Here is a 25,450-nt window from a genome sequence, read left to right on the forward strand (position 1 = left end):
AGAATTTGTAATAAAGAACGGACTTAAGCAGGGAGATACCCTGTCTCCGCTACTTTGTAATTTAGTCCTAGAATATATAGTACGAATGGCAGCGGATAATTCAGAGGGTGTAGAGTTAAATGGAAATATTAAGATATTAGGGTATGCAGGTGATCTAAACATCATTAGCAATAGGAAAGAATCTGTAACAGCAAATGCGACTGTGTTAATCAAGGCTAGTGAAGATGTAGGTCTATCCATAAGTGAAGACAAAACTAAATACCTGGTTACTACTAGAATGCCAACAGCAGATGATCAGGAAATGTTAAGAGTTGGAGACATGCAGTTTGAAAAAGTGAACACATTTAAGTATCTGGGCGTGGACATCACTTCGAGAAATGAGATTGTATCCGAACTGAAGAAGAGATTACGGGCGGGAAATGTGTGCTACTTCTCACTGAATAGATTACTTTCATCATGGATATTGTCTAGGAATTTAAAGATTAGAATATACAAAACTATTATTCTACCAGTTATGCTGTATGGCTGTGGGACTTGGTCTTGCACTGTGCAAAATGAAAAGCTGTTTCGAGTATTTGAAAACAAAATTTTGAGGAAAATTTTCGGAGCAAAAAGGAATGACATTAGCGGAGAGTGGCGAAAACTGCGTAACGAAGAGGTTCATGAACTCTATTCAAGCCCTGACATAATAAGTATTATTAAATCACGTAGGCTGTGATGGGCGGGTCACGTAGCTCGAATGGATGAGGGCAGGGCAGCACGCAGAGTACTGGTAGGGCACTTAGAGGGAAAATGTCCTGTGGGGAGACCGAGGCGTAGATGGGAGGACAATGTGAAGGCTGATTTGAGGAGCCTAGGTATTGAAGGTGGATGGAAGGAAATAGCCCAAGACAAGGACAGATGGCGAAAATACATTGCTGCGGTAATGGACTCTTGAGTCCGGTATGACCAGAGAGAGAGAGAGAGAGAGAGTGTGTGTGTGTGTGTGTGTGTGTGTGTGTGTGTGTGTGTGTGTGTGTGCAATGCATCATCTGTTGTAACTTGTTATGTCATTTTTCCAAAGCTGACGAGCTGTCTCCCATTCTTCAGTATGCCCATAAATCTGAATATTTAAGAAATATCTAAATCTATACTCTGCAAATCACCATCATGTGCATGGCAGATGGCTCTGAGCACTATGGGGCTTAACATCTTAGGTCATCAGTCCCCTAGAACTTAGAACTACTTAAACCTAACTAAGCTAAGGACATCACACAACACCCAGCCATCACGAGGCAGAGAAAATCCCTGACCCTGCCGGGAATCGAACCCGGCAGTGGGAAGCGAGAACACTACCGCACGACCACGAGATGTGGGCTGCATGGCAGAGGGTATGACTCATGCATGTGCCAAATTTTTAAGAAACACTTATACTTCAACAAAGAATATAGCACTTACCTTGTTGATATATTGATTTACCTGCGTATTTTATTTGAAACAAATGCACTACTTCATCTAGCTTCAGAGAGTATTACATTAAAGCACTTGCAAAGAGCATTTATCAAACCAAGGAATAAAGTCAATGAAATACAAAGCATTTGTAACTTTTAACACATTTATTTAATTAATTAAAGTGAAATTAAATGGTTCATTTAAGTCAGTCCCATAAAAACAACAGTCTTTGCATGGTCAGAGATCTCATCCCCTAATTAACCCCATGTTGAAATATAGAGAACACACTGTCTCCTTCCATCATCTTGTCTGAAATTAAGAAATTCTAATTTCAAGAAGTTCATGTTGACCATATTCATATTGCATGAAAACTGACCTATCCATTTGAAAGTTCTTAGGATTTTAATTATTGTACACATTTCTGACTCACTGTTGTTGTGGTATATCAGCAGTCCTCACTCTCTGCATTATAACTTCTTTGTGTTGTTTTCCTAAACTACTTCATTGTCAATTCACTGTTGTCATCATTTAACATTTTTCTAATTGTGTATCCCACTTCGTTTAATTTCAGTGTCACTTTGAATTCTGACTTTTCACTCATGAGGTATTAATCACAGGGTTTCATGTAATTGTCTTTAAATGTAACTACCCTTTCTTCTGAAAGGACTTGTCAAATGGTCTACAGCTATCAAGCAAAAGCAATTCACAAGGTTTCTCTCTGTCCAAATGACAGACTTTGCTTTTCCAGAAGTACACAGCTCATATGGTTCATTTTTCAAAGAAACTTTTACACCCGATTCATTTTGTCAGTTTCTGGTGAAGGTAGCACTTGTCTTAATGTCTCCATTCCATAGAAAAGCTGTAGGATGAGGCACCATCAGTGACATTTACTTTGGCAGAATTGGTTCAAGGTATGTCTTATACATTGTTCCACACATTCCAAAAAGTAGTATTTCATATTGATTTTATTTCAATCTTGAGCTGTAAGTTTCTGAAGATTGTGGGGAACATGCAGAATGCTTAACATAATTATTTCTAGATGCCTTTTTGACGTTGATATTCTAATGGAGCCTTTATCTTATAACAACCAAGTTTCCTTTCTTTCAGTTTCAGCTTTGTACCACAAGGACTGTCAAATTATTGATCATCTCTAATTCATAAAATCCAGAGTGGAATACATACCTTTGAAGGTGTAAAAGTAACAGCCAACTTCAGTTAAGGTGCTGAGCAGTCAGTACACACATAAATATCAGAGCTAACTGATACAGAACACAGTTATACATGCAATTTTTGACTCAGTACCGCACCTACACTTATTGTCAAAAATATGATCATATGCGGTATCAAATGAAATTTCTGACTGGATTGAGGACTTTTAGGTAGGGAGGACACAACACTTTATGTTGGATGTAAGGTCATCACCAAATGTAGAAGAAACTTCGGGTGTGCCCCAGGGAAGTGAGTTGGAACCCTTGCAGACAGTATTAATAGTAAAATCAGGCTTTTTGCAAATGATGCAGTTATGTATAAGGAAGTACTATATGAGAGAAGCTGCATAAATATTCAGTCAGATTCTCATAAGATTTCAATGTGGTGCAGAGGTTGGCAACTCCTACAAATACCTGGGTGTAATACTTTGTAAGGATATGAAATGTAATGATCACATAGGTACAGTCGTGAGTAAAGCAGGTGGTAGACTTTGGTTTATTGGTAGAATACTGGGGAAGTGCAATCAGTCTACAAAAAGAGATTGCTTACAAATTACTTGTGCAACAGGTTCTCGAATATTGGTGAAGTGTGTGGAACCTGTACCAGATAGGTTTAACAGGGTATATTGAACGTATACGGAGAAGGGCAGCACAAATGGTCACATGTTTGTTTGATCCATGGGTGAGTGTCACAGAGATACTGAAGGAACTGAACTGGCAGACTCTTGAAGACAGATGTAAAGTATTTTGAGAAAGTGTATTAAGAAAGTTACAAGAACCGGCTTTAAATGACTACTTTAGCGATATACTACAACCCCTTATGTATCGCTCATGTAGGGATCTACAGGAAAAGATGAGAATAATTACTGCATGCACAGAGGCATTCAAACAATCAATCTTCTTCCGATCCATGTGTGGATGGGACAGGAAGAAACCCTAATGAATGATACAAGGGAACGTATCCTGTGCCATGCACCTCACGTTGGTTTGCTGAGTGTAGATGTACACTCCTGGAAATGGAAAAAAGAACACATTGACACCGGTGTGTCAGACCCACCATACTTGCTCCGGACACTGCGAGAGGGCTGTACAAGCAATGATCACACGCACGGCACAGCGGACACACCAGGAACCGCGGTGTTGGCCGTCGAATGGCGCTAGCTGCGCAGCATTTGTGCACCACCGCCGTCAGTGTCAGCCAGTTTGCCATGGCATACGGAGCTCCATCGCAGTCTTTAACACTGGTAGCATGCCGCGACAGCATGGACGTGAACCGTATGTGCAGTTGACGGACTTTGAGCGAGGGCGTATAGTGGGCATGCGGGAGGCCGGGTGGACGTACCGCCGAATTGCTCAACACGTGGGACGTGAGGTCTCCACAGTACGTCGATGTTGTCGCCAGTGGTCGGCGGAAGGTGCACGTGCCCGTCGACCTGGGACCGGACCGCAGGGACGCACAGATGCACGCCAAGACCGTAGGATCCTACGCAGTGCCGTAGGGGACCGCACCGCCGCTTCCCAGCAAATTAGGGACACTGTTGCTCCTGGGGTATCGGCGAGGACCATTCGCAACCGTCTCCATGAAGCTGGGCTACGGACCCGCACACCGTTAGGCCGTCTTCCGCTCACGCCCCAACATCGTGCAGCCCGCCTCCAGTGGTGTCGCAACAGGCGTGAATGGAGGGACGAATGGAGACGTGTTGTCTTCAGCGATGAGAGTCGCTTCTGCCTTGGTGCCAATGATGGTCGTATGCGTGTTTGGCGCCGTGCAGGTGAGCGCCACAATCAGGACTGCATACGACCGAGGCACACAGGGCCAACACCCGGCATCATGGTGTGGGGAGCGATCTCCTACACTGGCCGTACACCACTGGTGATCGTCGAGGGGACACTGAATAGTGCACGGTACATCCAAACCGTCATCAAAACCATCGTTCTACCATTCCTAGACCGGCAAGGGAACTTGCTGTTCCAACAGGACAATGCACGTCCGCATGTATCCCGTGCCACCCAACGTGCTCTAGAAGGTGTAAGTCAACTACCCTGGCCAGCAAGATCTCCGGATCTGTCCCCCATTGAGCATGTTTGGGACTGGATGAAGCGTCGTCTCACGCGGTCTGCACGTCCAGCACGAACGCTGGTCCAACTGAGGCGCCAGGTGGAAATGGCATGGCAAGCCGTTCCACAGGACTACATCCAGCATCTCTACGATCGTCTCCATGGGAGAATAGCCGCCTGCATTGCTGCGAAAGGTGGATATACACTGTACTAGTGCCGCCATTGTGCATGCTCTGTTGCCTGTGTCTATGTGCCTGTGGTTCTGTCAGTGTGATCATGTGATGTATCTGACCCCAGGAATGTGTCAATAAAGTTTCCCCTTCCTGGGACAATGAATTCACGGTGTTCTTATTTCAATTTCCAGGAGTGTAGATGCAAGGCTACATTTTTCTGGCCAAGTAATTTGTACCAGTGATGCAGCTAGACCAGGATGAAGAGTTGTATTTTGTGGAGTTGGTGAGGGCAGAAAGAAGGTGAGGCATTGGAGGGGAAGGGTTTGACAGTGAAGTGACTGACTACCTGTGAGGGAGAGGCAACAAAGGGACTGGATAGCCTGGATACAAACGTGGCACCTATAAGTTCACTCTGATACAGATAGGGGGACGATTTGAATGTGACACACGTTGAAAGGGAAGAGTGGATTTGGAGGAGAGATGAATAGTACAGAGGAAGACAGAGATCGTGTAGAGGAGGGTGTTAGTGAAGGGTGAATGTAGTGGCAGAAGGGAATGGGTGTGCACATGTGGGACAGGAACGAATAGAAATTGTGGCCAGGATGTTTGCAGAACTGAAGGATGTTTTGCAAGGATAGTTCCCATTTATATAGTTCAGAGAGTTGATGTTGGGGTAGAAGGTCCAGATGGCATGAATTGTAAAGAAGTGTGTTCTGCCACTGAGTGGTCAGCTCTACTCTTGGGGTCTGTTTGATGATGGACACTCATTCTGGTGGACAGATGGTTGGTAGTCATCCCCACGTAAAAGGCTGTGCTGAAGTTACAGCAGAGGTTGTGTGTGATATGGCTGTTATTACAGATGGGTATGCATGTGACAGGACTAGAATAGGACTTGCTGGGAGGATACATTTAGTCTTGTGCATGGGTCTTCTATAGCGATATCATATGTGACGGGGGGTTGTGTCTGGTTGTAGCATTAATACAGACCAGATTATTTTCTATATAGGATTCCCCCCCCCCCCCCCCCCCCCCCCATGAACCATGGACCTTGCCGTTGGTGGGGAGGCTTGCGTGCCTCAGCGATACAGATAGCCGTACTGTAGGTGCAACCACAACGGAAGGGTATCTGTTGAGAGGCCAGACAAACGTGTGGTTCCTGAAGAGGGGCAGCAGCCTTTTCAGTAGTTGCAGGGGCAACAGTCTGGATGATTGACTGATCTGGCCTTGTAACACTAACCAAAACAGCCTTGCTGTGCTGGTACTGCGAACGGCTGAAAGCAACGGGAAACTACGGCCGTAATTTTTCCCGAGAGCATGCAGCTTTACTGTATGGTTAAATGATGATGGCATCCTCTTGGGTAAAATATTCCGGAGGTAAAATAGTCCCCCATTCGGATCTCCGGGCAGGGACTACTCAAGAGGACGTCATTATCAGGAGAAAGAAAACTGGCGTTCTACGGACCGGAGCGTGGAATGTCAGATCCCTTAATCGGGCAGGTAGGTTAGAAAATTTAAAAAGGGAAATGGATAGGTTAAAGTTAGATATAGTGGGAATTAGTGAAGTTCGGTGGCAGGAGGAACAAGACTTTTGGTCAGGCGAATACAGGGTTATAAATACAAAATCAAAACGGGGGAATGCAGGAGTAGGTTTAATAATGAATAAAAAAAATAGGAGTGCGGGTAAGCTACTACAAACAGCATAGTGCATGCATTATTGTGGCCAAGATAGACATGAAGCCCACGCCTACCACAGTAGTACAAGTTTATATGCCAACTAGCTCTACAGATGACGAAGAAATGTATGATGAAATAAAAGAAATTATTCAGATAGTGAAGGGAGACGAAAATTTAATAGTCATGGGTGACTGGAATTCGGTAGTAAGAAAAGGAAACGTAGTAGGTGAATATGGATTGGGGGGAAGAAATGAAAGAGGAAGCTGTCTGGTAGAATTTTGCACAGAGCACAACTTAATTTTAGATAACACTTGGTTCAAGAATCATAAAAGAAGGTTGTATACATGGAAGAAGCCTGGAGATACTGACAGGTTTCAGATAGATTATATAATGGTAAGACAGAGATTTAGGAACGAGGTTTTAAATTGTAAGACATTTCCAGGGGCAGATGTGGACTCTGACCACAATCTATTGGTTATGAACTGTAGATTAAAACTGAAGAAACTGCAAAAAAGTGGGAATTTAAGGAGATGGGACCTGGATAAACTGAAAGAACCAGAGGTTGTACAGAGTTTCAAGGACAGCGACAGCATAAGGGAACAATTGACAGGAATGGGGGAAAGAAATACAGTAGAAGAAGAATGGGTAGCTTTGAGGGATGAAGTAGTGAAGGCAGCAGAGGATAAAGTAGGTAAAAAGACGAGGGCTAGTAGAAATCCTTGGGTAACAGAAGAAATACTGAATTTAATTGATGAAAGGAGAAAATATAAAAATGCAGTAAATGAAGCAGGCAAAAAGGAATACAAACGTCTCAAAAATGAGATCGACAGGAAGTGCAAAATGGCTAAGCAGGGATGGCTAGAGGACAAATGTAAGGATGTAGAGGCTTATCTCACCAGAGGTAAGATAGATACTGCCTACAGGAAAATTAAAGAGACCTTTGGAGAAAAGAAAACCACTTGTATGAATATCAAGAGCTCAGATGGAAACCCAGTTCTAAGCAAAGAAGGGAAAGCAGAAAGGTGGAAGGAGTATATAGAGGGTCTATACAAGGGCGATGTACTTGAGGACAATATTATGGAAATGGAAGAGGATGTAGATGAAGATGAAATGGGAGATATGATACTGCGTGAAGAGTTTGACAGAGCACTGAGAGACCTGAGTCGAAACAAGGCCCTGGGAGTAGACAACATTCCATTAGAACTACTGACAGCCTCGGGAGAGCCAGTCCTGACAAAACTCTACCATCTGGTGAGCAAGATGTATGAGACAGGCGAAATACCCTCAGACTTCAAGAAGAATATAATAATTCCAATCCCAAAGAAAGCAGGTGTTGAGTGAAAATTACCGAACTATCAGTTTAGTAAAATTCTTTACAGACGAATGGAAAAACTAGTAGAAGCGACCTTGGGGAAGATCAGTTTGGATTCTGTAGAAATATAGGAACACGTGAGGCAATATTGACCCTACGACTTATCTTAGAAGCTAGATTAAGGAAAGGCAAACCTACGTTTCTAGCATTTGTAGACTTAGGGAAAGCTTTTGACAATGTTGACTGGAATACTCTCTTTCAAATTCTGAAGGTGGCAGGGGTAAAATATAGGGAGCGAAAGGCTATTTACAATTTGTACAGAAACCAGATGGCAGTTATAAGAGTCGAGGAACATGAAAGGGAAGCAGTGGTTGGGAAGGGAGTGAGACAGGGTTGTAGCCTCTCCCCAATGTTATTCAATCTGTATATTGAGCAAGCAGTGAAGGAAACAAAAGAAAAATTCGGAGTAGGTATTAAAATCCATGGAGAAGAAATAAAAACTTTGAGGTTTGCCTATGACATTGTAATTCTGTCAGAGACAGCAAAGGACTTGGAAGAGCAGTTGAACGGAATGGATAGTGTCTTGAAAGGAGGATATAAGATGAACATCAACAAAAGTAAAACGAGGATAATGGAATGTAGTCGAATTAAGTCGGGTGATGCTGAGGGAATTAGATTAGGAAATGAGACACTTAAAGTAGTAAAGGGGTTTTGCTATTTGGGGAGTAAAATAACTGATGGTGGGCGAAGTAGAGAGGATATAAAATGTAGACTGGCAATGGGAAGGAAAGCGTTTGTGAAGAAGAGAAATTTGTTAACGTCGAGTATAGATTTAAATGTCAGGAAGTCGTTTCTGAAAGTATTTGTATGGGGTGTAGCCACGTATGGAAGTGAAACATGGACGATAAATAGTTTGGACAAGAAGATAATAGAAGCTTTTGAAATGTGGTGCTACAGAAGAATGCTGAAGATTAGATGGGTAGATCACATAACTAATGAGGAGGTATTGAATAGGATTGGGGAGAAGAGAAATTTGTGGCACAACTTGACTAGTAGAAGGGATCGGTTGGTAGGACATGTTCTGAGGCATCAAGGGATCACCAACTTAGTATTGGAGGGCAGCGTGGAGGGTAAAAATCGTAGAGGGAGACCAAGAGATGAATACACTAAGCAGATTCAGAACGATGTAGGTTGCAGTAGTTACTGGGAGATGAAGCAGCTTGCACAGGATAGAGTAGCATGGAGAGCTGCATCCAACCAGTCTCAGGACTGAAGACCACCACCACAACAACAACAACAACAACATAGGATTGGCAATGGAATACCACTGGTGAAATGATGGGAAAAAGTTGTGTGTAGATAATTGTCATTTCCAGGCATGATAGAAGGTAGTCAAAACCCTAGCAAAGAATGGGTGGTTGTTGTCCTAGTCTGAGTGATATGGAGTAATTGGAGACAGAGGGAGGGGATGGTGCTGCTTTGTGAATGGTTTATTGTGGTAGCTGGAGGGATCTGTTTACAGACTAGCTTTGGAGGGTTGTGGCTACCTGTGACAGCCTTACTGAGACAGTCTGCATACTGAGCAAGTGATTGCTTGCTAATGGAGATGCAGTGTCTCAGGCAAGCAAGTCCATTACCATCTGGATCCCTACTTGCACTGTTCACACCACCTCCTTGTATAAATCAACATCTCACACTCCCATAGCCTTGCTACCTTCACACAAAACAACTTGTAATGTCCTACAGACTCCAAACCCATCACATCATTCCCCAGAAATATGACCAATCATATTCTTCTTTGAGAGGAAGACAGACAAACCGATATCCTATTTTATATCCACATGTGTCCTATCCTCCAACCACATCCACAAACCAGCTAAAAAAGAACATCATCTTTTCCCAAAATCTCTCAGGATTGGAACAACTCAACCTAATTCTTCACCAGGTCTTCAACTACGTATCATCATATCTGGAAATGTCCGCCTCCTTAGCTGGATGGTCAGCGCATCTGGCTGCCATGCAGCAGGCTGGGGTTTGATTCCATACCAGGTCAGAGATTTTATCCACTCGGGACCTGTGCACTGTGTTGTCATCATCAACACGCAAGTCGCCTAGTGTGGCATCAACTGAAAAAACTTGCAACTCAGGCCGAAATCGCCCAGGTGCAGACTCCCAGCCACCAGTGCCATTCAACCATTTCATATTCGTATACAGAAATAAACATTCTACCTTCAATCCTTCACAGTGCTCCAAAAGTTGTATTCTGCTGCCCAATTAATAGAGGACACATCCTGGTCCTTACTTACCCCATACCTAGTTCCCAGTCCTTGCCAGATGGGTTATATTCCTGTGGAAGATCCATGCTCAAGACCTGTACCCAACCAACAGACCCTATTCTAGTACTATAATAGGGTAGAATACGCCTATAACACAGGTAGGGTCACATGTGGAGGCAGTCTTGAGATATACCAGCTCTGCTGTAACTTCTGCACACCCTTTTATGTGGGCATAGCTACCAACCAGCTGTCTGCTGAGATGAATGGCCACTGCCAAAAGGTGGCCAAGAGCAGAGTTGACCACCCAGTAGAAAATCATGCCTCCAGGCACAATATGATACCCAGCTACTCTTCCTCTAAAATGAGCTTCTCAGAATTACTTAAATGGGAACTGTCCTTACAACATATCTTCTATCCTGCACTCCTTCTGGCAGCAATTCCCAGCCTGTCCAATATCCACATTGACTTTGCAGTTTCTACACTGATACCCTCCTTTCCACAGTACACCCCTGTTCTACCCCCCCCCCCCCCCCTCTTTTAGTCCACTTCATTTTGTGACATCCACAACTCCTCCTGCCAGTGCCACGGTTAACTTACCATCATAACTTACCCTCACCACACTGCTATGCTCCCTTTGCCTCCCAGCTGTCAGCAACCCTTCACTCCCTCTCCCTGACATATTCCTCCTTTCAAAGCCAACAATCCATCAACCCAGTCAAGCTGCCAGTGCTGGTATAATGTAATTGGCTCTGATAGTGTATCCTATGTTGTGTATCAGTTAGTACTAAAGAGTGGCATCATCCAAAAGCTTAGCAAAATTTTGAACAATGTTTCCGTGCTATCAGCTGCCCAATGCCACATGAGTTATTACACTTACTCACATAAATTATCTGAAAAGTTTGTCATGTCTTGATTGTTATAATCCATCAGGTTGTAGAGTTTTTTTTTTTTTTTTCCCCGGCATCATAAGCTTCTTCAAAGTAAACATTAATACAGCACTAATACCTCGAGGTGTAGTCTGGTTATTTTATTTGATTTTTCTTTTCAAGACACCCTTTTGTGTACAGTAATTCCAATTTTTTTAGAACTTTTAAAAAATTTGTTTTGCTATCTTGCTTTTGCTTGTCGTAAGTTACTGCTAAAATCTGTTGCACAATCTTTTTTTATGTCCCTGACTAAGTTTCTTTCAAACATACATTGCTAAACAGTTAATTCACCAAATCTTTTGGCAGTGTCTTTAGTTAATAACAGCCAGGTAGTCTGAAGTCTCAGATAAGCTTGGTAATGTACCTAAAAATTTTACCAGCATAAAAAAAAGCTGGCAAAGAATATTCATTCCTAGTTACAGGTTCATTATGTAACTCATTACACAGAAAGGCTCTGAGCACTATGGGACTTAACATCTGAGGTCATCAGTCCCCCATTACACAGACTTTTCAGCCTTGCTATGAGAGGTGATACACTCATCTATTGTCCAGCAAAAGGTGAAGAAATCAGTGAAAATCTGTAGCAACCGCTCTATTTAGTTGGCTTCTAATTGCTGCTTTAAATAATTCCATGCATCATATCCATCATTCTTTGTTAGCAGCATCATTAATAGCTCTTGTTATAACAGACTTTGTGGTAAAAATGATAATATTACCCGCAGAGAAGGAAAAATCTTTTCTGTCTTAGTTATGGTTATGGCCTAACTATCATATAAAACACTGAGTTTACAAGACATTTAATTTACTAAAAAGAAAACAATTAACACAAATCTTACAACTTTATTAACTGTAGTGCACAATAATGTTATAATAATTAACATTTTGTAGTATCATTTACATAATTTCAATTTTTAAATATTTTACATTGATATCATTGGAATGGGAAGTTTGTTTGTGAATATATACTACCAGTATTAAAATCAGGATGCATTTTCATGTTAATTAGAATACATATGAGATGCAAACAGAACATAATGAAATAACTGTTCTTACAGAAAAATCTGCTTGCCAAGGGAATTAACTGTCTTTCCTTTGACAAACTATTTATTCTGTTTTATTAATGATATATGAAGACAGCTGGTATTAGAATATGGCTCTGGAATGCAATCAGTACCATGCCACAAAACAGCACAAATCACTTCACCATTCAATATAAATATCCCAAAATAACAACAGATTAGCATAATAAATATTTCAAAGGAGTAACTCTTCATAATATTTGGTCTTTTGCCATAGCTATATATAAACGCAGCTCTTGCACCTCTGAGAACTCTGAAGAAAACAAAAGAATAATGGTTAATCAGAACTGTATACCCAAATATCAAAATATTTCCATTCGGAACATGCATATGAGAGCAGATGTTCACCTGAGAAAGGTTTTATGCACAGACCTTAAAAAAATTCTTCAGCAGTCTCCCTAGGGCAATATACAGCATATTTATAAAATACTGACATCACATAATGCTTGTGGTCTTTAATGGTCTCAATACAAAACAAAGTATTCTTTAAAATACATGAAAAAGGAATGATTACTTAAAAGCAGGAAATACATGGCAGTAACTGGACATCTGATGCCAAAACTGCCATCAGAATTACCATGTAAATCAGTAAAAATGTGATTTAACAGCAAAACTGGTATAATATAAGATACAACACCGGAGGAATGTGAAATAGGTCACTGAGAAGGACAGGTAAATAACAGTCTCAGGTTCACAGGAAACCACTTGTATACTGGCACTTCAGTACAAATTGGCATGCCCGACAATTTTTTTGAACCTCAGTATATAAACAAAGATTGCAAAAAAAAAGATATATAAACAATCCCAATACACAGTATTCAAAACCACAAAAAAGTTGTACGTTTCCCAAATGCAAGCTGCCAATCATTTTCAAAAACTAGTTTGATGCACAATAGTGGGCCGTAATCCAAATGGTCTCGGCACCGGTGGCTTCACACAGAGCAGGTCAAACCGCTTCTTCAGCACCTGCCGTAGTTGCTGCCTCTTCTCTGTCAAATGGAGCATCCTTGCTTTGAACTCTTGTATCTCTTCTGGTGGAATATAACTTTCTTCTCCATCATCGTCATCATCGGAAGAACGCAATTCCTGTCAATAAAAAAATTACTCATTAATTTTACTAGTTTCCATAAAGTATCAGCAAAGCTGCTGGAGTGGGATGTACAAAAGCTTAAATTGAAAACAAAATTATTTTCTTCAATTGAACTTCAGTCATGCCGTGCCTATAAAGTCTATGAATAGTGTGAATAACACAGTAACAGTGAAATCCAAGAAAAATTATACATAAAATAAAAGCCCCTTCATGAGGACTCTCGAACAGAGAAAGAAATACATGCAGGTCTAACAACTGCTAACAGAACACTTTACAATTTTACTAAAATTTTAAGAAAAAGTGCATTTCAAAATTTGTTTATATCACTCCACTATAACTAGTATCATTACATGGACCTAAAGCTTAAATTTTAGGAAATAATATAGCAAAAAAAAATTATCAACATTAAAAAGAAAATAGCAAGAAAGATTTTTGAGTTGTGACAGATGAAGATAGCAGAGAATGAAAGATTAGTAAAAATAAGAACTATTGGTGTTATATAAACACTGTGATGATATCACAATGCTAAAGGCAATATAATGGCAAAGATACAAACATAGAAACACTCTTTGGGATCAGAAATTTGCTGGACTAGACACCACCCATCAAGGTGCGTGGAATTTGGCGAGAGACTTTTTCAGGGTACAACACTAAATTCCCACACTACTAGGACAAGATGGAGCAGTCCAGTCCTGTGAAGAGAAGGTGAAACTGATGGCCACCACACTCTCAGCATCTTTCTAGATGAAGATGAAGGGAGAACTCTTCACATCAGACACTTGAAACCGACCATTTGAACGTATCTGAAACCAACCATGTGAACGTACCATAATACATGAAATCACATAAGCCATCGAATTATTGGTACGCAAGGTGAATGGAAGACAGACTTGTTGGAAAATGCAATGAAATACATCTGTAAGGGGAAACACATGCAAGACACTAGTGTGACCAATTCTTGAGTATGCTCCAATGTTTGTAGTCCTTAACCAGTAGGCATCAGTTCAGGCTTACAGAAATAATGAATGCCGTCCTCAGCAACACTTCCCTGCCTTTGGAAGGTAGCTAACATCTTTATGTTCAGAATGTTAGGGAAAGAGCAGTCTCTTTCACAGAATTGCAGATCCATCAGCCTGCTGCACTCTCTCAGCAAATTGGTAGAAAAAGTAATTAAACAATGACTCACCAGACATTGTATAACAGTAACATCTTGAGGCCAGAGCAATTTGGATTCAGGTACTACCATTAAACAACTACTTTTCTATGTTGTGGCACACACAAAAATGGCTACAACACCAACAAGTTGACAGTGGTCATTTTGCTAATACTAAGAAAGCATTTGATTGTATCTGGCATAATGGTGTCATATGGGAACTAAATGTTACTGAGTTCCCTGGTAGACTTTTACGTCTCGTACACTCATATGTCACATCAGACTTTTATGTTTCATACACTCATATGTCACCAACAGAAGTTTCTAAACTGAAACTGAGGGCAAACACTCAGCGCTACATGGCATGCAAGTGGAAGTATCCTCTACATGTGGAAGTAGCCTCTACATTAATGACTGGTAGCCATACATGCAGATGGCACTTTCTCTTTCCACAGGACTGGAAACTATCAAACACCAATTCCCACCTACTGGCAGTGGGAGTGTTGAACCTTCATTGGAGAAACGATGAGTTAAGGTAAACGTCAGCAAATGCGAGGCAGTCCTGTTCACACAGACCAAGCCAACTGCACAAGTGCCAATTCTGCAGACAGAGTACTACTCACACAACTACAAAACTTTTCTTAGGTCAAAAACATCAGAGGCTGGCTGGATTGGAAGCTCAGTTGCAGGGATTACAGTGGCAAATAGTGTCCACTTGAGGCTCTAAAGACCATATCCAATTCTCAAAAGGCAAAGCACAATGAATAGGAGGGAGGCTAGGTCCATGTTTATATGGCTCTTAACTGACTGCTGACAATGTACAAGGCCCCAGTTTGGGGATAAGCAGCACCAACATACTAGAGCCACTTCATAGGAAACAAGGTACTAAATTAGAAGCAATGATCAATGGTACACATACACCTTGGACATCCACCTTGCATTCAACTTTGATCCTCTCAGAGAATTACAAGAAACTGCAGGTGAAAGTATTATCTTCCAAAAACACTCTTTCATAGGTGAAACTAACCAATTATGGCCAGCACTTTTTATATACAGACAACACACATCAGCAAGTCCCACTTTTTATATACAGACAACACACATCAGCAAGTCCCTAAGACATTTACAATTCTTCATCTTGATCTTGAAAGACACTGTGAGTGTGGTGGCCATCAGTTTCACATTCTCGTCATAGAAGTTAACTGTTCTGTCTCTTTCTCGTAGTGCAGGAGTGTAGTGTCGTTCCCTGATGAAGTATCTTGTCCAGCAAGTCTCTGATCCCAAAGTGTGTTTCTAGCTTTCCAATTATGATGCCTTTAGCATTGTGGCATTACATTGTTTGTACAACTCCCATAGTTCTTATTTTTGGTAATCCTCCATTTTCTGGTATCTTCATCACCTTTACCGGCCTGTGATGAAACTCAGCAGAGAACTTCTAAAGATGTCAACAATATTGTCACACAAACAGACCCTACACACCTAATACAATGAGAAGGAAGTTTTATCAGGCACTCTAATATAAACTGGTTCATAATGGGAGCCGTTAGGCTGCAGGAGCAAGCCCATGAGATTTTGCAGGTGCTGATGATCACAATAACATACTGACCAACTAACTGTTAACATATTGCAATACCAATTATGAGGTGTTGTGAATGGCATATAACTTACTTTCTGCTGTTTGCTCTACTGCCCGAACAAAGTCTCAGATGCTTTTTGCCTCACTGCAGCATCTTTTCCCATCTGCCATTATGCTTTTACAGTCACTTAGACCATTATCTTCAGGTGGGACCATGTTAATGGGAGACTGTTACAGACATATAGATAACAGCATAGACATGCATCCTGTGATCCTATCAAATTCCAGCCTGAATTTAACATTCAAAAACTTAAATTCTGTCGGAATATTGCCATTATCTTCTGGCAACAGAGCAGAAAAAGAAAGACTACTAGCTGTGGAAACAGTTGGTGTCAATCTGTGTATGTAGTGCAAAATGGTACTTATGCAGCAAGCCTATCAGCTTTTCATCTACTTTAGTTTCAGTGCAGGCTGTTACAGCTACTTCCCACACTACACAACACATTTTGTTAAAATTCAACATATTTTCAAGGTACCAAAGTTTCTCCTAACAAAAGGACAAGTTCTAAAAACAGGGCTACAGTTGCTGGCTATCCTTCATCAGAAAGTGGCACCTACTCTCCACTCTTTTCTTAATGATAGCTTGAAGTTAAGTAGTAGTGTCAACTAAAGTACGTGGAGGAAAGGGCAGTGCACAGTAATGACTGAGGTGGAACTAAAGGGAATCAAAACAGCAACATGGAGAGAAATGGCTCCAAACAAAGGGCTAATCAAGGATAATAAGTTCTTGAACTAGTACAATGAGGAAGGTGGTTGCTTTACTCAAAAGATATCAAACTCAACCTCTGTGATGCAAAACTGTGTCCATATTAAACCCTACAATAACCACCAACAGCACCTCCACTGCACATTCTCCAATTCATAACACAAAAATAGTGTTTACAGCCTTGGTATCCATAGATATTGATGTATTAAGCAAACTGCCTTATCCAATATGCAAAATTTCATGTTCAGGGAATCACAAAAAGGCACTGTTTTCCCCACTTAGTCCACAAATGGATCTCAAGAGCTATATTGTTTCAGGCTGATGGTACACCTTTCCCAAACAGTGACTCGCCACAAAAACCCTATTATCCTCGTGCTATCTTTTGTTGTACCCTGAAATATTAAATTCAATCTTTCGGAACAGCTTCACACCAAATCACAACACAATTCCTAATTTCAAATGTTGCACAGATGCGAAAATGACAGGTACAAAAAGAAATGAGTGTAGAATTGAAAAACAGTTAACATTGTTCAATATAGGAAATACAGGGTCTGATGGGTGCCCTTTATGATTCTATACTGACTATGCAGAGGTCATATGCCTCATCTTTTAGCTTCAGTTTACTGTAGGTTCCTGTAACGACAGAGTGTACCATGTGACTAGAAAAAGATGCAGGTAATTCCAGTGTATAGCGTACAGAACACTGAAATTGTTAGACCTGTTGGTCTAGTGGCAAAGCATGTGCCTGGAACCTGAAAGGTTAAGATGTCAATTTCCTATCAGACATTGGAATATTTCAATCTACCTCCAACTCATCTTTCATTTCTTAATGACGTGAAGATTTCACAGGAATGACACGGCCGCTGGACTGAGCACTACTTGTAATAGTGGCTTGTACTGAGGTGTCATGGTGAGATGCTCCCTGTGTTTGGATCACTGGTGTTTACTTCGTCAACCATGCGCCTTTGCCTACCAAATATTTTTGAGTCCTTACTAAATCTGCGATGTGATTGAGGCCACATGCTGCAGTTCATTTTGGCATGTTCTCTGCTACTTTGGTTGGTCTGTGTAGCAAAATTACATAATCCTGATAGACTTCAGTGTAATGTACGAACCTTGGTGAGCTTGACATTTAGCAGGTGTTAACATGTAGTGACTGTTCGCGAGAAACTTCCACACTGTTACTATTAAGTGTAGTTTGTTGTTCTTGCTACACCATTCTATTGTCCACAGTTACACCAATGCATTAAGGATAGATCAGCATCCTGAACTTGTTAAACCTAATGGTCATTTGATAGTAATTCTCACTTTGCATTATTCGTGCATGCACTTTTAAATTTAGGTATTTCATATTTATGAAGTTAAACACTTCCACTCAAGTGTAACACTTGTGCTCTACTTCTGTGGTGTTTTGGGGGAGGCTTGTGCGGTCTTTCACTTGCTACCTTGTTTGTGTTCTGATTGTATGTTTTAGAATAAATACTGGTTATGTACTGTGTTCACAAATGCAGACAGTAATGCCTTTTCATAATTTGCCAGTTAGTAGTCTAGTGCAATGGTATCTTCTGTCTATTTACAGCAAGTCAAAATTTTATTTGTCATTTCACTATTGGTGAATACTCAATCTCAAAATCATCCACACTGGATTTAAATATTTTCTTTGCTTTAGTATTTGTGGCTCAAAAATGATTTCTGTTGCATGTTCGCGCACGCGGGTTTGTGTGTGTGTGTGTGTGTGTGTGTGTGTGTGTGTGTGTGTGTGTCGTTTAGGGAACTGTGTACAATGTCATTCACTTGCTATGTAAATCTAATTTGTATTCAGTACGTTCCACAACCTGTTCTTAATTGATCTCTCACCTGGGCACCTAAAACTAAAGCTCTTGTTGATAACAAAGGTTTATGTTCTATTAAAGAATTCTGCTCTGTCCAATTCATAGATACGCATAACAATTTTTCTTTAAAATATTTTTATTAACATCCTCCTCTGTCCGCTTCACAGACATGTATAGTTTGTTTCTTTTTTTAAACATGTGGTTGTTTCACCTGTGTTTTAGTACTGGCCATAAAACATTTTACTTCGTCTGCTTCATATATATGTACATTCTTTTTTTTTAAAAAAAAAACTTTGGATTAATAGTTTCCATATCTGCTTCACAGACGTGTGTAATTTGTGGTTTCACTCATGCTTTGATAAGTTTGGAACATACTGTTGAGTCTGCTTCACAGACAAGTACAATTTGTTACCTTTAAAAATTATTTTGCATTTATAGTTTTACTGTTTGCCACTGACACGACAGCACCTTGAGAATCAGCTATCTGTTACTATCTGGAACTATTGCTGAAACCTTTGTTAAATTCTTGCGCATTTATCACAATCTAAAGATTTATTTTCAATTTGCTGACCCTTGTAATCAAAAGTTTGTCCATTGTGGTGAATCATTTATACTTGTTTTGATATCTGTAAGATAGGTCTCCTTTGTAAATAAATAATTATTTATTTAAAATTATTCTATTGACGGTCAGCACTTTACTACTACTTCTTCTTCTTATTCTTCTTCTTCTTCTTCTACAGTAGTGCAACAGCCCTTGGTGAGCGTTGGCTTCTTCTACAATCTTCCTCCACATTTCTCGATTATTTGCTGCTCTTTTCCACTCCCGGACTCCCATATTGGTGATATCCATTATTACCTCGTCGATCCATCTTCTTCTAGGTCTCCCTTTTCGCCTAACTGAATGGATCATACCTTTCATCATTTTCTTTGGAATTCTATCCTCTGTCATTCTCTCCAAGTGTCCTAGCCATTGTATTCGCTGTGATTTCACAAATTTTACTATGTCCCTGCCTTGTATTAACTCTTGTAATTTGGCATTGTAGCATATTCTCCAGCCTTCTTCCTCCCTTATTGGCTCATAGATTTTGCATAGTTTTTTCTTAGTGCATTTTTATCATGTTCTGTCAACATCCATACCTCTGAGCTGTATGTGATAACTGGGCAGACTAGGGATTTTTTTTTTTTTTTTTTATTCCGATTTTGGCCGTCTAGGGACCGCGTTAAACAACTATTTTTCAATGTACATTTCTCCTATTGCGCTCCTCCTCTTTTCTCTTCTGCCAATATGTCTTCATCCTCTCTCTGTGCTGCTCCCTTCGGTCTTCTGTCCACACTGTTCCTCCAGTTCTTCTCTTCTTCACTTCAAATCCTTCAAAATGTTGAATTTTGTCTCTCATTAAGTCTCTGTTGGTTATATCATCTTCTCCTATACCCAACTCCTCTAAGTCTGCTTTGACTTCTTTGAACCAGGTAATTTGGGTTCTGGGGTTCTTGTCAAAAAACATGAATATTTTCTTTGTCAGCCTTTCATCATTCATTCTTTTCAAATGGGCGTAAAAGCTTACTCTTCTCTTCCTCATAGTATCTCCCACTTTCTCAATTTTGTCATACACTTCTCTATTACTTCTAAGCTTCCAAGTCCCATTCTCAAACCTCGGCCCAAGTACTCTTCTAATGATTTTTCGCTCCTTTTTTGCTATAGCTTCCATTTCCTTGTTAGTGTTCATTGCTAAACATTCAGATGCATACAGACACTCTGGCTTAATCACAGTGTTGTAGTGCCTTATTTTTGCGTTAATTGATACTGACTTCTTGTTGTACACATTCTTTGTTAGCTGGAATGCCATTTCCATTTTTCTTGTTCTTGTTTTATTTCCTTCTTTATCTGAAGCATTGGGCTGGATGATTTCCCCTAAATATTTGAAATTAGAAACCTTCTTTATCTGGCCATACTTCGTAATCATATTGTTCGGTGCCTCTTTTACATTGGTTAGGTACTCTGTCTTTTCAAAGGAGATTTTCAGTCCTGCTTTTTCTGCTGTTTCATTCAGAATATTGATCTGTTTGACTGCTTCTTCCAAACTTCCTGCCAGAATCGCTAAGTCATCAGCAAAAGCGAGGCAATCTACTTCTAATCCATCCTTTATTCTTCCTAATCTGATTTTTTGTATTCCTTCTTCAGTCGTTTTCTTCCTCCACTCTCTAATAACTTTTTCTAACACACAGTTGAATAGGGTAGGTGACAACCCATCTCCTTGTCTTAATCCTGTTCTGATTTTGAATGGTCTGGATACCTCACCACGGAACTTTACTTTTGCGTAGGTATCCGTAAGTGTTTCTTTGACGATTGCGACTGTTTTCTTGTCTGCTCCAAACTCCCTAAGGATGTTAACCAAGGTTGTTCTGTCAACGGAGTCGTACGCCTTCTTGAAGTCAACAAACGTGATAAAGATGTCTTTTCCTCTTAATCGTCTATATTTAATAATTAACTTCAAGTTTAAAATTTGCTCCACACAAGATCTTCCCTTCCTAAAGCCTGCTTGGTATTCACCAATTTCTTGATCAAGTTGTTTCTCCAATCTGTTTTGTAGGGCCTTAGATAGAATTTTATACGTTACTGGAAGTAAAGATATCCCTCTGTAGTTATTTGCATCGGTTTTATCCCCTTTCTTGAAGGTGGGGTGGATTAATGCAGTTTTCCATTCTTCCGGTATACGTTCCGTTCTCCAAATCTCATTGATTAATCCCAGTAGTTTTTCTTGAGTTGTATTATCCACACTTTTCCACATTTCTGCAATTATCATGTCTTCCCCTGGTGCTTTATTGTTCTTAAGGTTTTTAATGATATCTCTGATTTCTATGAGGCATGGGGGTTCCGAATTATTGTTTACTGTGTTTGGGGTGTTGGCTGGTAATTTTTCAATAGGTTCCTGACAGTTGAGGAGTTGTTCAAAATATTTTGCTAATATTTCACAATTTTCTTCATTATTCATTGCTAGTTTTCCACTGGTATCTTTAAAACACAGATTTGGTGCTACATATTTTTGTAGTTTCTGTCTGAATGTGCTGTAAAAGGATCTGTTATTGTTTCTCTTAAAATCTTTATCCATTTGTATAAGTTGGTTCTTTTCAAATAGTCTAATGAGTTTTGCTGTAGAAGATCTTTGCTGTTTGAACTCCAGGTAGTCCTTATCACTTTTGGTTGAGTACCATTTCTTCCATGCCTTCATCCTTTGTTCTATAGCTTCCTCACATATCTCATCCCACCATTCGTGTTTCTTTCTCTTTTTCATTTTTGCGACTTCTTGAGCAGATCTTATCATTCCTTCTTTTATATCTTCCCATTTATCCGAACATATAACTATGTTTTGACAGAATTCTTCTCTTTTCTCTTTCAAGATGTTTGCGTCTATCTTTTGAGTTTTCCTGTTTTGTATTTGTTTCTTTCTTTGTGCTATGACATTTAATTTGATTGTCGATAAGTAGTGGTCAGTTACAATGTTTGCCCCTTTCCGAACTCTCACATTCATTATTTCTTTTTGATTATAGTGTGTGATGGCTATGTGATCTATCTGGAACTCTCCAATACTTGTGTTTGGTGATTTCCATGTTTTCTGTTTCTTAGGAGGTTTTTTGAAATTTGTAGACATTAATTTTAAGTTATGACCCTTGCATAGTTCTATTAATCTTTCTCCATTTCTGTTTGTCCTTTTGTGAGCCGGGTAGTTTCCTACTGTTTTTTTGTATTTTTTTCTTGGCCTATTTGTGCATTGAAGTCCCCAAACAGTATTTTCACATTTGATGTTGGGATTTTAGAAGTATAGGTTTTATTTAGGGCGCGGAATGTGAGAAAAGACAAGCGTTCATTAGGTGACTGGAAGTCGGTTATTGAGTTTACCCAGTTAGATTTCACGATGAAGCCTGTTCCAAGGTGGGGAAGGCCTCTTCCACATGGGTTCCAGCCTTTCTTTCCTTTAAATATCCTGTATCCTTCATAATCCATTAAATCTTCATCTGTAAATCTGGTTTCCTGCAGCGCACATATTTGGATTTTATATACCTTCAAGACTTTGGTGAATTATATATTAGCAGTTTAGTTTTTCTTGTAACAAGGCTATTTTTGAAAAGCTGCATATTTGCAAAGTAAGCTCTGTTTTCTGCTTGTATTCTTTCCCTTATAGCCTTTCCAATACTGTTGTCATTTGTTATTAGGGCTCCCAAGTAGTTAAAAGAGGACACTCCATTGAAGCATTTCCCATTGATGTTTAGGTTTTTAGGGGTTTTTCTGGCCTCAGATTGTGACATTACCATATATTTTGTTTTGTTTTCATTTACTATGAGCACTTTACTACTCCCAGATCCTAGTTCCCTACTAGTTAAATTGATGTCTTACTGAATTGTGAACATATGTGTGGCTCATATGTGAAGGCTTTTGTGAAGACCAAACAACACCTACGTCAGCATTATGGGAAGTACTGATCTTGTGAAACTCAGCTTGCTCTCTGTCTGTTCATGAGATCCAGAGGGCAGTCATTAGCAGATACCAGGTTGATAGCAATTCTTATAACTTCAAATAGAATGCCTTTGATACAATACCACATCATTGTCTCAAACAAAATACAAGCACACACAGTATTCCTATTAAAAAGAATTTAGAGCCATTCCTAATGAAGAGGTACCGTCAGAATCAAATCTGGCACACCCCGAGGAAGGACACTGTTGTTGACAATATACAGGGTGTGTGTGTGGAAATCCCTGTTACAAACTTCTAGGAGTTGTATAGGGCAACAGGTACATAATATTTTGAATAGTAACCCGTGTCCAGAAACGTACTGTTTCCATTCTATGATGGTTTCAATTCAAATGTGTAATATGTCCACGCTTGCTGAGGGAAAGAGAAAAGTCTCAGTGCTGCTTGTCTTGGTATGCAACGGTGTTGACAGGATGATGTGTACTGTCAGAAGATCGCCTGATGTCACTTTACAATGGTGCACCACCTCACTTCTAGTGTGCGGTTCGGAGACATCAACAGATGCTATGGTGAAAGGTGGATAGGCTGAGGTGGTCCAACAGGGTGATTGCCGCAATCGCTGGATTTAACTCTTATGTACTACTTCTTGTGGAATCGTACACAAAGTTAAATTTACGAGACTTCAGTAGACACAGAGGATCTGCTGGCATGAGTTCTGGCTCTTGCACTAGAAACTAAAGAGACATCAGGTGGGATAGAGAGTGTGTAGCAGAACATGTTTCATAGGTACAACGTCTAATGTTGGAGATCGCCACATAGAGTTGCTGTTGTAATACATGAGTGCTGTTCTGTATGTACAGTATGTTGGCTTCTTTTTTGTTCTGGATATGTTTTAGTGTTAATACGAACAAATGTGCTCAAGTGATAATAGATATTTCAATGCGTTTCCTTTCAAACTGTTACCTAATAACTGTACTGTGTCATGTGTAATTTCATTCTCAATCAGAAGTAGATGAGTTAAAACATCTGAACCGAAACTGTCATAGTATGGAAACAGTGCATTTCTGGACATCAGTTCCTATTCAAAATATTATGATGAACTCACCCCCATCTACAAGTCCTAGAAGTTTGTAATGGGAATTTCCGAACACCTTGTATATCAATGACTTGGCAGGTAACATCTCTAGCCCAACAAGGCTTATCATAGTTATATTCACATACAATGCCATTGTGTGGAAGGAGGTTGAAGTTAGAAATCTGTTATGAAATGCAAATACAGTTGCAGATGATCAATGTGTCATGCAAGGACTGAAATATGTGCAAAGCTGACATAAATAACCGTAATTTTATCCATATGAATGGATGGAAAGATCCAATATTGTTTGCTCAGATGATCAGTAATCAGCCACTGCAATCAGTCAGAACCTACTGGGATATGGGGACTGCAGAAAGTGATTTAAACATTAATATAGCAGTCCAAGTAACTTTTATTGAATGCTGCACTACATTCAAAGGTACACATACATGACAATTTTTCAACACAGTCATCAAGTCTCTCTAAACAACGGGCAGAAGATTTTACCAATTGTTAAATTATTCGATGACAGAAATCTGCTTCTTGTTCAAGCATATGAGCAACTGGCATTTGGCCAAAACTTTGATTTGTTTGTGGTGGCTGATCTGCAGTGTAGCCTGAGGTCCAGGTTACATAGAAAGGTTATAATTTGGTGAAACAAATGAATGAGACTGCAGAATAAAGACTGTGGTATCAGACTGACCTGTAGTGTAGTCAAATTTTTAAATTTGCACCATATAGAGTTGGTGGGCTTCAACTAAATGCCAATTGTATCACACTTAATTGCTTGTGCTGAAAAATCATTTGAGAAGTGCTGTGTGAACATCATCGGAAAATTTTTGATTCCTGCAAATCAGTTTCTCAATTACCTGGACCTTATAATCTGTGGTCAATGCCTTCCTTCCTGATTCAGCGACCCCAATGTCTGTGCAGCCTTTGTCAAATTGTTTTGCACGATTTTACAACCGCTGGATACAACATTGCTTTTGCTCCATACACAACCAGAATTTTAATGGCGAGTATGGGTACTTCAGATGTTTTGACCACAAGAATCATACTGTCCCACACACTTGAGCTTTGGAGTATGTTACCAGTTGCCACCCCATTTCACGCACACGTTGTGATGTATTTATTGCCTGTACTGTCACAGAACTGTGTCTGCAGAAAACTCAGAACATGTAATCCCAGCTGACAATGTGCTGCTCTTGTTGCTCATTGGTCTCAGTGTGGGATGATGTGTAATTTACTTTTTGAAGTCTCCTCATATCTAGAAGTTTCTGTATGGAGCACTCTGTGCCCTCTGCTACACGTGGTAAAGTAGGTTGAGGGGTACAAACGTTAGGTCGAGAA

At 40.1% G+C, this 25,450-nt stretch overlaps 1 protein-coding gene across 1 annotated transcript in view; it reads right to left on the reverse strand.

Annotated features, from left to right (window-relative positions):
* Positions 1-11,884: 11,884 nt before the first annotated feature.
* LOC126416897 (gametogenetin-binding protein 2-like) overlaps positions 11,885-25,450 on the reverse strand; it is a 134,023-nt gene continuing 120,457 nt past the window's right edge. Inside the window, exon 11 of the mRNA XM_050084784.1 lies at positions 11,885-13,223. Within this exon, the coding sequence (XP_049940741.1) occupies positions 13,008-13,223 (216 nt within the window). The 3' untranslated portion in view covers positions 11,885-13,007. The remainder of the gene's footprint in view (positions 13,224-25,450) is intronic.

Source organism: Schistocerca serialis, chromosome 1 (assembly GCF_023864345.2).
Source record: "Schistocerca serialis cubense isolate TAMUIC-IGC-003099 chromosome 1, iqSchSeri2.2, whole genome shotgun sequence".
Lineage (NCBI taxonomy): Eukaryota > Metazoa > Arthropoda > Insecta > Orthoptera > Acrididae > Schistocerca > Schistocerca serialis.